We start from the raw sequence: 15,807 nt of genomic DNA, 5'->3' as shown, positions 1-15,807 counted from the left end.
TTTTAGAAGGGGTGGGGCCTAAACTGGGAGGAATCTAAAAGGCAGAGTGGAGGAGGCTGCATCTGGTAGAAGCACTGTGTCTACAAAACCCAGAGGCAGAGATGTGCCCGGGCCAATTATAAAGTGCCAGTGAGTTGCAGATAAGCCTGGGGTTGGTGTGTGGAGAGGGGTGCCAAGAAATGGAGCTGGGTGGGACTAGGGCATTTAATGAACTCAGATCCCACCTGTCCTACACTCGCCCCTCCAAATGTGCCTCTTTCAGGCTCAGGGTATCCTCGGTGCCTGGGGACACCTCCACCAGGGGCCCCAAGTGAGGGAAAACAGCCCTTAAACACTGCTTCATTCCTTTTTTTTTTCCTGAGCTTTTAATTTTTTTAATTTGTTTTAATTGGAGGCTAATTACTTTACACAGAGAAGGCAATGGCACCCCACTCCAGTACTCTTGCCTGGAAAATCCCATGGATGGAGGAGCCTGGTAGGCTGCAGTCCATGGGGTCGCTAAGAGTCAGACATGACTGAGCAACTTCACTTTCACTTTTCACTTTCATGCATTGGAGAAGGAAATGGCAACCCACTCCAGTATTCTTGCCTGGAGAATCCCAGGGATGAGGGAGCCTGATGGGCTGCCGTCTATGGGGTCGCACAGAGTTGGACACGACTGAATCGACTCAGCAGCAGCAGCAGTACATGTGTTCCCCATCCTGACCCTTCCTCCCACCTCCCTCCCCATCCCATCCCTCGGGGTCATCCCACTGCACCAGCCCTGAGCACCCTGTCTCGTGCATCAAACCTGGACTGGCAATCTATTTCACATATGATAATATACATGTTTCAATGCTATTCTCTCAAATCATCCCACCCTTGCCTTCTCCCACAGAGTCCAAAAGTCTGTTCTTTATATCTGTGTCTCTTTTGCTGTCTCACATATAGGGTCATTGTTACCATCTTTCTAAATTCCATATATATGCATTAACATACTGTATTGGTGTTTTTCTTTCTGACTTACTTTGCTCTGTATGATAGGCTCCAGTTTCATCCAACTCATTAGGACTGATTCAAATGCATTCTTTTTAATAGCTGAGTAATATTCCATTGTGTATATGTACCACAGCTTTCTTATCCATTCGTCTGCTGCTGGATATCTAGGTTGCTTCCATGTCCTGGCTATTATAAACAGTGCTGCGATGAACATTGCGGTACACATGTCTCTTTCAGTTCTGGTTTCCTTGGTGTGTATGCCCAGCAGTGGGATTGCTGGGTCATCAGATCAGATCAGATCAGTCGCTCTGTCGTGTCCAACTCTTTGCGACCCCACGAATTGCAGCACGCCAGGCCTCCCTGTCCATCACCAACTCCCGGAGTTCACTGAGACTCACGTCCATCGAGTCAGTGATGCCATCCAGCCATCTCATCCTCTGTTGTCCCCTTCTCCTCCTGCCCCCAATCCCTCCCAGCATCAGTCTTTTCCAATGAGTCAACTCTTCACATGAGGTGGTCAAAGTACTGGAGTTTCAGCTTTAGCATCAGTCCTTCCAAAGAAATCCCAGGGCTGATCTTCTTCAGAATGGACTGGTTGGACCTCCTTGCAGTCCAAGGGACTCTGAAGAGTCTTCTCCAACACCACAGGTCAAAAGCATCAATTCTTCGGCGCTCAGCCTTCTTCACAGTCCAACTCTCACATCCATACATGACCATAAGGCAGTTCTATTTCCAGGTTTTAAGGTATCTCCACACTGTTCTCCATAGTGGCTGTACTAGTCTGCATTCCCACCAACACTGTAAGAGGGTTCCTTTTTCTCCGCACCCTCTCCAGCATTTGTTTGTAGACTTTTTGATACAACACTACTTCATTCTTAAAGGAGAAGTCAGCAGCTTGAGGAGATGCAGGGCTATCCCCAGGGCCACTAAGAGGCTGCTACATGGAGATTCCGTGACCTGGAGCCTGCAGATCAGCCTTGGGACAGACTGCCTCTTCTAGGTTCTACCCCTGACCTCTCATCTCCATCATTCTGGCCTGTGTGTACCTGGAAGGCTGCCTGGAGGTACCCTCATATCTCAAACACAGAGCCGAGCTTATAAAACCCTGGAAGGGCTTCTGTCTTGCTGTATCTCACTGTTCACTGAACCCAGGGTAGGCAAGGTGGGAGTGGGGAAGCTAGAAGAAAACTCTAGGAGCCATAGGAAGTGCAGGCATTCTTTATTCGCAGCAGCAAGGGAGACCTGCTTCACTCTCTAACGGCTGACACAGCAGCAATGACGACTGTGCAGTTCAACTCCACGTGACTCGCCTCGACTTCACTGGACTCCACTCAACTTGCCCCTGCAAGAGCTTTTCAGGTGGTGCTTATATAGGTTAACAGAACAGAAGTGGCCTGTGGTCAAGGGGGTCACCATGACGTGCATGCACAATGCTATAAGTGATCTCAGCTATTACATAACCATGTATTTACAAACGTGGGGTGAGAGAGCCTGGCCACCGCCATCTTGGCTAATTTGCTCTTTCCCTACAGCATCTTCACTGAAGGTCCCCGAGAAGGCAACAAAGGAGAATTAGACCACACAAAGCCCTTCCAAGTCATCTTCACTTGTTTCCCCCCTGCTCACATCTCTTTCAGGCACTCCTGCTGGCTCCTCATCCTCTCTGCTCCTTGTCCTCATCTCCACAAACACCCACGCTCCACCCCCATTACTCCTCTAGTCCTTATTCCTTTCTCCCAGATCTTAGTTTTCCTCCCATAGAACAGCCTGGCTGGCCCATAGCTGCTGGTACATCACACAGACCCAGTACTGACAGAACTGGTCATGGCAAAGGAAGTGTTCTGCCTTAGAAGGTAGAATGGGGAGAAGGAAGGGCAGAGGGTCAGGCAGGGAGGGGAAGGATGGAATAACTTCTTCAGTATTTTTCCTTTCACCCTAATTTCCAAGGCTGTTCAGCCACAGGGACATTTAGAGAAGGGCTCTGCAGGGGTGAAATGCCACAGTAATGTCAGAGGTGTTCTTACAGCTGGTGGAGGAAGTAGCCCAACCCATCTTGGGAATCCATTCAAAGTGCCCTTGCTGGAGAGGCTGACAGTTTGGACAGAAGGCAGTTTGATTCTTTGGGTCATGGTGAGATGGATGTATGGGGACATCAGAAGACAGAGACTGGTTCTTAGTCCCTATATAATGCAGAGCTGTGCCAAGCAGGCCAGGTGTTATCCATCTTGCTTCTGAGTCTAGGCTCTTCAGCTGCCTGTCACGGGGGGTAGGAGATGGAAGAGCAGAAGGCAGAGGGCCTCCACCAACAGCCAATCCAGTGAGTCCCAGAGGATTGTTCCAGCAACCCACAAGAACTGTGACCCCCTGGTTACTTTTTCAAGAGTGAAAATTGTGGGCCACAGGTAAATCCCATTCCTAGTTTTCCTTGTAAGGCAGAATAGCATAAGGGTTCAGACCCCAGAGCTAGATCGCCTGGGTGTGTATCCTGGCTCTCATTTACTAGCTGTATTACTCTGGACAGGTTATTTAACTTCTTTATACCTTAACTTCCCTAACTGTAAAATGGGAGTAATAATGGCACCTATTTCATAAAACTGTTGTGAGGATTAAATTAACTAATACATGCAAAGCACTTAGAATGACGCCTGGAACACAGTAGGCATGCAGTGAATGTTACTGTATAGTGGTTTCACCTTTTGTGCACACAGCTTCCTCTAGGGTCCATCTCTAAGAATAGGCATAGCAGGTTTCGAAACAAGGAGCTTTAAGCAGAAGATTGCAAGGGTTTTTCTTTCTCCTTTACTAGAAGGCAGCCAGTCTTTAAGGGGAAAAAAAAACCAGCACACTTTTTTGAGAACAAGAGCCATAATCCATGAGCCCTATCTGTTGCTGTAAGAAGGAAAAATCATTCATTACATGCCAGGACTGGGATTCCAAGCACCATTTGGGGGCTTGAATTCCTCCTTCTCTTCTGCTTTTTTTCTTTTTCCTCTTCCCTATCCCCCTTCTTCCCCCTCATTTTAACCCAGAGCATTCTTAGTGATGGAGGGTAGGGGTCAGCATAGGGGCTTACCCTGGGCATGTCTACTCGCTGGAATGGGGACAGAGAAGACACAGACAGGGGTGGAGTGCAGTGAGGGGCATGAGGGACCATGCTGGTTCAGAGGGGTCCAAGGATTCTTCTGTGGGTTAGGGAAGATTTTCTGGGGTTGAAGCAGTGCAGCTGGGTCTTGGGTAGTTGTAATTAGACTGAAGGAAAGGGGATAAGAGTGTTGCTGGTGTAGGGAACAACACAAAGGTATGGAGGCTGCTGGAGGAGGGATAGGAAGGGCTGTGGCCTGATACGAAGCTGGAGAGAAAAAGGCTGCTGGCCAGGGAAGCACTGGGGGCCATGAAGACAGTAATGCACACTGCCGGGATTCCAGGTACCATCAATGTGTTGTACACTCAGTTTCTCGTTTAATCCTTATAATACCTCCTGTTACAGATGGGGAAGCTGGGACTTGAATGTGGGAACTGACTTATGCAGGTCACATAGCCTCTCTCTAACCCAGATACTAGATCCTCCCCAGCTTCACCCTCCCTCCCCTCCCCTTTCCTCTCTTCACCTGCCTTCCAAGTGCCCACTTGCCCCATCCAGTCCTAGTAAGTGGGGACCCCGAGGAAGTTGTGCCAACTATAATGTCAAATCTGTTTTAGTTAGGCACAGTCTCCTAGGGGGCTTCCCAGGTGGTGCTAGTGGTAAAGAACAATGCAGGAGACCCAAGAGATGTGGGTTCCATCCCTGTGCCGGGAAGAGTCCCAGAGGAGGAAATGGCACCCCACTGCAGTATCGAGGTGGGCTGGCTAGAGCCTTTGGACCAGGAATCCCCTTGGTGGAGAGGGAGGGTATTTAAGGATCTAAACTGGGCCTCCACCCAGTGGGAAGCTCACCAATCAGAGAATGGCTTGCCTGCTCACAGCATCTCATGAGTGCTCCATGGACACCTCAAGGCCAAGCTGCACGGTGCTGGAACCTGTGACCTGAGTCTCTGCTCTCCTCCATCAGCTTCCTCATCTGTGATTTGGGAATAAAAACCTCTATCCTCTAATCCAGAAGTGACGTGAAGACAAAACAGGACCAGGTGTGAAAGAGCTTGGAAAATTACAAATTTCAGGACTTTCTTGGGGTCCAGTGGTTAAGTATCCACCTGCCAATGCAGGCGACATAGATTTAATACCTGGTCCAGGAAGATTTCACATGCCGTGGGTCAACAAGCCTGCGAGTCGCAACTGTTGAGCCCTCGACCAACTACTGAAGCCCATGTGCCCTAGAGCCCGTGCTCCTGCAGCAAAAGGAGCCACTGCAAATGAAGCCCACACACCACAACTAGAGAGGAGCCCCCACTCGCTGCAACTAGAGAAAGCCCGCAAGCAGCAACAAAGACCCAGTGCAGCCAAAAATAAGTAAATAAATATATAAAAATGAAATTTAAAAAAATAAAATCACAAATTTCAGATGGCAGGGGCCATCATTATTATTGGAGAGGAGCAGTGACTTCCAGGAAGACGATCCCCGCACCATACCAAAATTTCCTCAAAAGAGTAGAAAGAAAACAATCTACAGGAGACAAGAGTCTGATTTCAAATAGAGACAGAGAAAGGCACCCTTGGGGAAACTTAAACCCACTCCATACTTTTCAGATGAGGCCCAGGGAAGTGAAAGGATTTACCCAACGTCACACAGCAAGGAAAAGGCAGAGAGGTAATAGGCCAGGCAGAGCTCTCTTCCTTACTATCAATTTCCCATTGAAGAGGGAGAGATATGCTGGCCGCTTTGAGGCAGAGCTGAGACAAGGTTGAGGTGAGGGACTTACTGGAGACTGGTCTCAACTCAAAGGGGAAGAGCTTTCTCCCTACAGCCATTTCCTGTAATCCAAGGGAAGCAGCAAGCAGGGCCCTGAGGTCCTCCCAGTCTCATGAGGTAGTCAGGCCATCCCTGAGTGTCTCCCATCCTACACTATGTCCAGCCATACCTGCTCATCTGGATGCACGGGGTGAGCGGTGTGTGTTTGGGGGTGGAGGGGGTTGATGGCAGCCACAGTCCTCTTGGGCTAAGGGGAACATGAGTATCCTCTCTTTCTAGGAAGGCAGAACCCAAGCCCAAGGAGGAGGACAATACTGCTGAGGGCTCATCAGGGATCTGGAATTAGCAAAGGCTGTCTGGAGGAGCATGGTGTCTGAAGCTCCTGAAATCTGAATTCGCCATTGCCATTGCCATTGGCATCCTGAATTTGCCAAGGCTATGGTTTTCCCAGTGGTCATGTATGGAACTGAGAGTTGGACTGTGAAGAAAGCTGAGCGCCGAAGAATTGATGCTTTTGAACTGTGGTGTTGGAGAAGACTCTTGAGAGTCCCTTGGACTGCAAGGAGGTCCAACCAGTCCATTCTGAAGGAGATCAGCCCTGGGATTTCTTTGGAAGGAATAATGCTAAAGCTGAAACTCCAGTACTTTGGCCACCTCATGCGAAGAGTTAACTCACTGGAAAAGACTCTGATGCTGGGAGAGATTGGGGGCAGGAGGAGAAGGAGACGACAGAGGATGAGATGGCTGGATGGCATCACCGACTCGATGGACGTGAGTTTGAGTGAACTCCAGGAGTTGGTGATAGGGAGGCCTGGCGTGCTGCAATTCATGGGGTCGCAGAGTCGAGCATGACTGAGCGACTGAACTGAACTGAACTGAACCATTTCCTGACTTTGACACTGGTCAAAGTTACTTTGCCTTCATGACCCATAGAGAAGGCACAGTGAGATCCACCTTCAAGGGGCGGAGTGAAACAGTAGAAGCCACCCACACCTTGCCTATCAGGAGGGCAGATCGGCCTCAGGTAGGAGTGTAGGTTTTGCAATGGTAAATTGAGGACGTTCCGTCAAAGCGCCTAGTGTGAGTGAAGTCGAAGGAGGGGCAGTGCACTCTGCGAAGGGAATAGGTTTGAAACGGCTCCTGAAAGGACTAGATAACAAGAAGGAAGTAAAGGAAGTGAAGTCTTAATCAGTTCTCGGGGTCTTTTTGTGGTGGGTGTTGCTTTATTCGTTCAAGGTTCCACATGGGTTGAGAGGAGCGGGGTGGGGGGGATTGGGGAAAACCGGCCAGAAGAGGGCGCAAGAACCCCGTACCCCAGAGCGCCGCAGGAGAAGGAGGGGACAAAGGGGCGCAGGGCGTGCCTCTGGAAACGTGGGGGCGTAGTCACAAAGGGTGGGGCTCCTGGAGCTGCTTGGGGCGGATTGGGGGGGCGGTCAGAACTGGATTGGCTACAGAAGTGGGAGGGGCGGGGCGTTTGGGGGCGCCAGGGGCTGGACCCGGTCGTAGTTACAATGGGATTCGCCGCGATAGACCTGATAGGAGGCGTGGCCTGGGGGGGGTTAAGGGGCGGGACGGAGAGCAGCGAGCGCCCAGGTTGGCCTGAGGCGCGCACTGCTCCCCCTGGTGGCGGGTCTCTCGGCTGGCAGAGTGTTTCTCAGAATACCTGTGTCAGTGGTGTTTGTGGGTCTGAGGTTGCCATGTTGGGGGTCCCTGGGGCAGGAGGCGTTTCTGCTCGAAAGCAGTGGGTGCGCCACCCTGACTGTATGCCCGCGGAGCTGACCACACTCGGACGATTCGTGTTGCAGCGAGTTCTGGGGGAGGTAGCTCTGCCCGCCGAGCTCCCAAGGGGCTCATCTGGAGGGCTGCTTCAGCCAGCCTCTGCTCCAGCGGTCTGTCGGCTCCTCCCCGATTCCCTCCCCTCCCCCCCCCCCAACTCCCGATTCCCAGCCTAGCGTGCTCCCGGAGCCCACCCCCTCTTTTGGGCGCGAGGCCCCGCCCCCCACCCCCTTTCCTCTGCCACAAAGTTTATTTGCAACAAAAGGGAGCTAGGAGAGAGCAGCTCAGAGGGAGGGAGCGGGAGCAGAAGCTCAAGGAGAGGCAGGCCGGCCGGCTGAGGAGGGGGCGCAGAGCCGAGGAACTAAGCGTCGGGATCCTGCCGGGACCGGGTTGGGTCGAGATGCTCCGGGCCGCACCGGGCGAGGCGGGGGCTGGGCCCAGGAGTCGACGCTGAGGCGGGAGGGGTCGCGTGGGATGGAGCCGAGGCGGCCCGCGCGCCCAGAAACTTGAGCCGCCGCAGCTAAACCTCTGCTTGGGTCTCTGCACCCTTACCCCGCTAATTGCCTCGCACTGCGACTTGCGAGACCCCGGCCTTGGGACCCCGGCCGCTGCGCTTCTTCGGGACGGGGGCGCAGGGGGGGTTGGCCGCGGCTCCCCGAGGCCAGCCCCCCCAGAGTGAGTCCCGCCACCATGGCGGACGGGGCGCCCCGGCCCCAGCTATATCGCAGCGTCTCGTTCAAGCTCCTGGAGCGCTGGAGCGGCGGGCCCGGGCAGAGGGAAGAGGCCACGGACGCTCCGGGACTGCGGCGCCGCTCCTCGTGCCGACCGGTCGCGGCCGTCCCGGCCCAGCCCTCCCGGCGCGTGTCCAAGCTGGCGTCGGGGCCCCCGGCCGCCCCCGCGCAGCCGCGCCCGCTCCGCAGCCTCTCGCCGTCGGTGCGCCAGCTCTCCCGGCGCTTCGACGCACAGCGTCTGGACGACAACTCCACCGGGGCCCGAGACGGGGGCGTTTCCCCGGCGGCAGCAGAAGAAGCGGCAGAGGGAGCCGCGCGCGGAGCCTGGCCCAGCGTCACGGAGATGCGCAAGCTCTTCGGGGGCCCTGGCTCCAGGCGGCCCAGTGCCGACTCAGAGGCCTCGGGGACGCCCAGCCCTGACGGGGCCGCGTGGGAGCCCGCGACCCGGGAACCCCGACAGCCCCCGACGCCACCTCCTCGGACGTGCTTCCCTTTGGCGGGCCTGCGTTCGGCGCGGCCGCTGCCCGGCCCGGGGATCGAGGGGAGGAGGCGGCGGCAGCAACTGGAGCGAGCGCAGCGTCCGGCGGATGGTTTACATTCTTGGCATAGCTTCTCCCAACCGCAGGCCTGGGCCCGGGCCTCCTCCTCCTCCTCCTCCTCCATCGTTTCCTCCTATCCTGTCAGCCGCAGCCGGGCTGCCAGCTCCAGCGAGGAGGAAGAGGAGGGCCCGCCGCCGCCGCTGCCCGGGGCGCAGAGTCCGGCCTACCACGGCGGCCACTCCTCAGGCAGTGACGAGGACCAAGACGGTGAGGGTGGCCACTGCCGGGGAGGGAGGACGGGACCCAGGCCTGGAAGCTCCTCTTTGGATAAGGACTGTAGGCCGGACAGTTATGGGTTAAATCCGAGCAGCATGGACTCGGCAGGGGGATCTGGGAGCCCCGATCCTCCAACTCCTCCAAGAGCTCCTAGCGAGGAAGGACCCCAAGAGTGGGGTGCTGGCTCTTCCCCCTATGTACCAGGCCCCCAGGAAGGACTTCGGCCCTTGTCAGACACTGTGGGGGGAACGTTCCGCGTGGCCAAGGTGAGCTTTCCCGCGTACCTGGCCAGCCCTGCAGGCTCCCGCGGTAGCAGCCGTTATTCCAGCACAGAGACTCTCAAGGATGAGGAGCTGTGGGCTAGCCGGGGTTCTGGGAACTGGGGTGTGTATCGCTCCCCCAGCTTTGGAGCCGGGGAAGGGCTCGTCAGGCCCCAGGTGCGAAGCCGCACCAAGGGACCTGTGGGCACCATGAGGGTATCGAGGGATGGCGGATTGGACCTAGACAAGAGCCGGCAACGGAAGTCCCTGTCGAATCCAGATATTGCCTCGGAGACCCTGACGCTACTCAGTTTTCTACGTTCAGACCTTTCAGAGCTGAGGATCCGAAAGCCTGGTGGGCGACCTGGAGACCTTGGAAGTGGCCCGGTAGATGGCAGAGATTCACCATCAGCAGATAGCTCGGTGGGGCAACTTGGGCCCATGCCTGCCCCAGCCCCAGCATCATCTGGCACCCGCCCCACACTGAAGGACTTGACAGCCACCCTCCGAAGGGCAAAGTCCTTTACCTGCTCTGAGAAGCCCATGGCCCGCCGCCTATCCCGCACTGGTGTCCTGAAGCCCAGCTCCTCTGAACTCCTGCTGGCAGGCCCAGGTGCCGAGGAGGATCCACTGCCCCTCGTCGTCCAGGATCAGTATGTTCAAGAGGCCCGTCAGGTTTTTGAGAAGATCCAGCGCATGGGTGCCCAGCAGGATGATGGCAATGATGTCCCCTCTGGGAGTCCTGACTGGGCAGGAGACATGACCGGAGGGCAGCGGTCTCAAGAAGAACTCTCCGGCCCTGAGTCGAGTCTAACAGATGAGGGCATTGGAGCGGACCCTGAGCCTTCTGTTTCAGCATTTTGCAGCCTGGGTCCCACAGGAGTTTGGCGACCCCTCTCCTCATCCTCAGCCCAGACCAACCACCATGGCCCTGGGGCTGAAGAGAGTCTGGGAGGGTGGGCCCTGGTGTCCCCTGATACCCCTCCCACACCTGGTGCCCTCCGCCGCAGACGCAAAATCCCACCTTCAGGCCCTGGTGGGACTGAACTGAGCAATGGGGAGGCAGGTGAGGCCTACCGGTCTCTGAGTGACCCAATTCCACAGCGCCACCGGGCCGCCGCCTCTGAGGAGCCCTCTGGGTTCTCTGTGGATAGCAACCTCCTGGGTTCACTGAGCCCCAAGACAGGGCTTCCGACAGCCCTAGCTATGGATGAGGGCTTGACCAGTGGCCACAGTGACTGGTCTGTAGGCAGTGAAGAGAGCAAGGGATACCCCGAGGTTATTCAGAGCATTGTTCAGGGGCCAGGTGCCTTAGGGTATGTGGTGGATGACAGGGTTGCTGGCAAAGCCCCCAAGAAGAAATCTCTGAGTGACCCCAGCCGCCGTGGGGAGCTGGCTGGGCCTGGATTCGAGGGTCCTGGAGGGGAGCCCATCAGAGAGGTCGAGCCCATGTTGCCTCCGTCCAGCAGCGAGCCCATCCTGGCTGAGCGGCGGGCAGAACCAGAAGAGCCCAGTCCTGCCAGGGGCCGGGCACAGTCTGAGAGGGCCCTACCTGAGGCCCCACATGCTTCTTCCACTGCCCACCATGATTTCCACCTTGACCCGAAACTTGCTAACATTCTGTCCCCACGGCTCATTCGCCGTGGTTCCAAGAAGCGCCCAGCCCGGAGCAGTCATCAGGAGCTCTCAAGAGAGGAGGGCAATCAGGACCAGGCTGGCAGCCTGTCTCTGGCCCGACCCTCCTCCAAACACATTCGCCATGCTAGTGTGCCTGCCACCTTCACACCCATCGTGGTGCCTGAGACCCCGACTTCCGTTGGCCCCGCTGTGGCTGTGCCAGAGCCCATGGGCTTCCCTGCCAAAGCCCACCCCACGATGCAGGCACCATCTCTTGAGGACGTCACTAAGCAGTACATGCTGACCCTCCACTCCAGTGGGGTCCCTGCCCCAGTGCCTGTGGATATGCCCTGCCTGACTCCCACCGCACCACCGACTGCGGAGGTCAAGCCCCCTGAGGCAGCCCGGGCTCCAGATGAGCCTGCCCCAGCCAGCAAGTGCTGCAGCAAGCCACAAGTGGTGAGTCTTAGTGGGGGGCCTTCGGGGCAGGGCCGAAAGAGGGCCGTGGTTATGACTTCTGCAGGAGTCTCTTGAGTGTGCTCCTTGGGCAGGTGCCCAGGTGTGAGGGAGCTTCTCAGGTCCTGGAAGTGCCCAGGCGGTTTTAAGAGTGTTAATGACACATGGGTCCTGTCTACTCAGGCCCCAGAGGCTTCTGCTGGTGCTAACTCAGAGGTTCTTATCTGCTCCAGTGTATTCTGGGTGATAATTACAAAGGGTTCTAATCTGGTCCTTTATATGTTTTTCAGGGAATAGTTTTAAAGATTCATATTTGTTTTTTTAATCAATACATGAGGAGCTGTGAGGGTGGTGGAACTTTCTCATGCGCCTCGCTGACCTTCTGTAGGATATTTGAGTTCGGAGGCCCACAGATGACATGGGTTTGCCCTTCCTCATGTGGCTTGCCTGTGGTAGATCAAAATCTGGGTCTCAGCCTGGGCCTGGGAGAATTGAAGAGGTACAAGGCATGACTTTATCTCCATAAAGTGGAGAGGGCTTCATAAGGTACATTGGCAGCCCTGGCTTTTCTCTGTAACTCAACCTCCCCATTCGTAAAAATCGGGGGTTTTGGACAAAGTGGTGCCTCTATCTCCTTCCAGCTGTGCTATACAGATTTGTGGGGAGTCTGTGGCTTGGCACACTCTTTGGACCTGAAATCTGCCAAAGCCTCCTCCAATTAGAATGAGGACCTCTCGGGGAGGGCAGGGTCAACGGAAGGGCTGTCAGCAGACAAGACTTGGGAGCACTTGTCCCCTCATCGTGCAGGTTTGTATCTTCTCCCTGCGCCCCCATTCTGGTGACTCTGAGATGCTTCCTCCTTCCTCTGCCAGACCCCAGGCGCTGGGACTCATTCTCCCAGAGACTACCTCTCTGCCTTCTGTCTAGCTGTTTCTGGAGTTTGGGCTGTTGGGTTCACTTGGGTTCTAGGCAGTGTGATGGCCTGGCATCTCAGTTGGAAGCTAGATTTGAGGCTCTGGCTTTGAGTCTGGAGTGGAAATGGCCTGGGGTTATTTCAACCATGGCTCACAAACCCACTGTGTTCCCTGCAGAGTGAGGAACCTAAAAACCCTGAACCTTGGACTAATTTGGTCACTGCTGGTTCTCAGTGCTCTCACGGCCCACTCTGAACTCTCTCTCTTTGTTTCTCCCTCCTGTCTGTAGTTTTTTCTAGTCCTGGCTCTGGTGTCTCTCACAGAGGCTGCAGTCAGTGGGCAGGGAGAGGGAACATTTGGGCCCTGTCCTTTCTTCTCAGAGCTTGGTAGGGTAGCTCAGGTACCTGTTGTCTTTGTGGGGGTGGGGAGGGATGACAGCAGGGGCAGCTCCTGCCAGGGACCCCCTCCCCAGATTCTTTTCCCATGAAATTATCTCATCTGGGAGCCTTGAGGAGTAAGTTAGGGGAGTGAATCGAGGGACTTGGGGAGACTGCGGGGAGGGGGCCCTACTCCTAGGAAGAGGCAGTGAGAGGAGGTGGGAGTTTTTGCGGAATTGACTCCAGGTCTACTCTCATCACATTGTCCCCCTGCTCTGCCTGGTTTCAGGGAGAAGCTTAACCCCCCTCAGCGCCCCACACGCCCCAAGCTGCCCCCAGAGGTGTATGAGGTGGGACATACCTGCTCATAGCACAGGCTGCTCCCTGTGCTCGGTGGAGGCTCTCTCCAGCCTCCAAGCCTTTGCTCGCTCCAGTCCCCTTCTCTCTCCAGGCCCAGCGTAGTGTCTCCTCTTACCCCTTAGAGAACTGGTGAGTCTGTCGTTGGAAGAGCAGCATTTGAACCCCTGCTCCAGATCCCTGTGTGGCCTAGGGTCAGTCATGTCCCTGATTTTTGCCTCACCTTCGCCTTCTGTTAAGTAATGGTCTCTACCTGGCAGGCTTGTGTATACTGTGCGTGGGTGGTATGATCACACCCTTCCTGGGGGCAGGAGAAAGGGGAAAAAAACAGGGTTCACTGTCCCAGCTGCTTCTCGGTGACCAGCCTTGGCCCCTCCTCCCTGCGCCCTACTGCTTTCTGAGCACAGGACTGGGCATTCTGGCCTCAGTATAACCTGGTGGACTTCAGTCAGCTCAAAAGAGATTCACCATCCCCTGACTCCCCACTCACTCATAAAGCCTGGAAGTTCTCCCATCTGCTAGCCCAAATCCCTCCTGCTGTCCCCTTCCTTCTGGCTCCAGGAAGATGGGGAGCAGCTGTCCAGCCCTCCTTCTGGCCTCCGTGGAGGAGACAAGGTCCCTTTGTTTCAGGCCTGGGGTTCCAGTCACGCTCCCTGGGCTGTGGGTAGAGATGGTGTGATGTGGGCTCCAGAATAAAAAGGGAAGAGGCTGTCATGCTTTGCTGATGAGGCAGAAACCAGTGTGAGCCCAACCAGGGGGCTGGCAGGAGAGGCTCCGGGAACGGAGGGGGCTCCTACCTGACCCTTGGGCTATGAGGAGTCCCTCAAAGTCAGGTCTCTCCCACCCCAAAGTCCGTTTCTGCCTTCTGCTTGGTGCTGCCCCCTCAGCTCCGCTGAGACCTGAACAGAGTCATCTTGGATTTCACAGTTTTCCCATCTGTACAGTGGGCGGTTAGACTGCCTGGTCTTTGAAAGTCTATAGGATGGACTCAGCCTGTAGGGTGGTCAAGGGAAACAGAAGGAGTCAGGATATGGCTGGAAAGGAGAGAAAGGCAGCTCTATGCAACAGCTGTAAGGACCTAGGATCCCAGGGAATAAGGGATCACTCATGGTCACTTTCCATGAACACCTGCTTGCAGATGTACTGGGTGGAGGAGGCCCAGCTGTGGAGCATTTCTGCCCTGCCCCCTTCCACATGCCTTGTCATTTCCATTTAGGCCCACAGTAACCTGAAAGATCAGCAGTTCATCCCAAGGCTGCCCTGTCCTGGCCCTAAAGTACAGAGTTGATCCAACCTTCTGTCCTCAAGTACCTGATACCCATTTAAGAGAAGAGGCAACTCTAGTCCAGAAACAGGAAGTGACTTGTGTCTCAGAATCAGATGGATGGACTCAGAGAACTTTAGCATATTGAAATGGCAGTAACAGCCGCTGACATTTATCAAGTGCATACTATAAAGAATCCGCCTGCCAATGCAGGAGAGGCGGGTTCGATCCCTGGGTCAGGAAGATCCCCTGGAGAAGGAAATGGCAACCCACTCCAGTATTCTTGCCTGGGAAATTCCATGGACAGAGGAACTTGGCGGCTAGAGCCCATGGGGTTGCAAGAGTTGGATATGACTTAGCAACTAAACCACCACCACCATATGCCAGACTCTCTGAATTTTTCAGTCTTCAAAAATCAAAGCTGTGAGACTCTCACAAGGCTGAATTCTTAGAATTGCAGGCTCTTGGATTCCCACTGAATCCTAATTTTGGAGGTGAAGGGGCTTGAGCGTCCCTGTTTCTTTTCTTGATGGAATTGGCCTGCCATCTGAGTAATGGGGTAGGGTCAACGGTTAGTGGGGGCCTTTCCTGCACTCCCAACTGTCTGAACACTTTCATGGTAGTTATTTAATGCTTTGGGGCCAGGGTTTGTGGTGGGAAGAACTTCAAGACTCAGGAGAACGCTGACTTTAAGGTCACGTAGTATGGCAGGGCAGAGCTGGGCTCATGCACCAGCCTGGCCTTGCCCGCACCCCCTGCCCCCAGCAGACATGGCCCCTATCCCCCTCTTGCCCAGATAGCCCCCTACCTTGCAGAGGACTGCCTGGCTACAGCTCTTTGTCACCTTTCTTCTCTCTGTCTCTCCTTGGCAGGGAACCCACAGGGTGGGGGTTCTCTCCTTTCCCTCCTTGGCTCTTCACTCTGATTTTTCCATGGAAACTGCTCTGGGAGGGGAGGCGATTAGGACATTTGGAATTCTGAGCAGTACCAAATATCTATAATTAAATGTCTTGTCACCCAGCAGGAGGAGGTTGGGAAGGGGAGGACAGGCAGAGGGCTGTCCCTTTTGTCTGTTTATTCCCTGTCTTCCCCTCCCCCCCACCCGCAGTACTTTCTAACCGTCCTGGGCTCTTAGGGGAGTGTGGCCCAGGAATGGGTCGTCCAACCCCCACCACAGGGAAGAGCTGGGGGATGGACCAGAGTTGCGTCTGACATTTTCCAGCCTTGAATTTTCAGGACCAGCTGGATTTGGGAGGCTGGGAAGCTGCTGCTAATCCTGTCCCCAGCCCCCTCCCAGTGCCAGGACTTGCCCCTCCTGCTTCCTTCCCGCCCATCTGTGATCTCTCAGGCTACACGTGCTGCCCCGCAGTGGGGTGGAGGCACCGCCAGGCTGCCGAAGCACTCAGAGAAGTCAGG

The 15,807-nt window shown here is 55.2% G+C and overlaps 1 protein-coding gene across 1 annotated transcript in view; it reads left to right on the top strand.

Moving 5' to 3' along the window:
- Positions 1–7,466: 7,466 nt before the first annotated feature.
- ARHGEF17 (Rho guanine nucleotide exchange factor 17) overlaps positions 7,467–15,807 on the top strand; it is a 61,007-nt gene continuing 52,666 nt past the window's right edge. The window contains exon 1 of the mRNA XM_006064677.4: positions 7,467–11,482. Within this exon, the coding sequence (XP_006064739.2) occupies positions 8,291–11,482 (3,192 nt within the window). The 5' untranslated portion in view covers positions 7,467–8,290. The remainder of the gene's footprint in view (positions 11,483–15,807) is intronic.

Source organism: Bubalus bubalis, chromosome 16 (assembly GCF_019923935.1).
Source record: "Bubalus bubalis isolate 160015118507 breed Murrah chromosome 16, NDDB_SH_1, whole genome shotgun sequence".
Classification (NCBI taxonomy): domain Eukaryota; kingdom Metazoa; phylum Chordata; class Mammalia; order Artiodactyla; family Bovidae; genus Bubalus; species Bubalus bubalis.
Note: the sequence above shows the minus strand (reverse complement) of the source record. Positions and strands in the feature narration are given on the sequence as shown.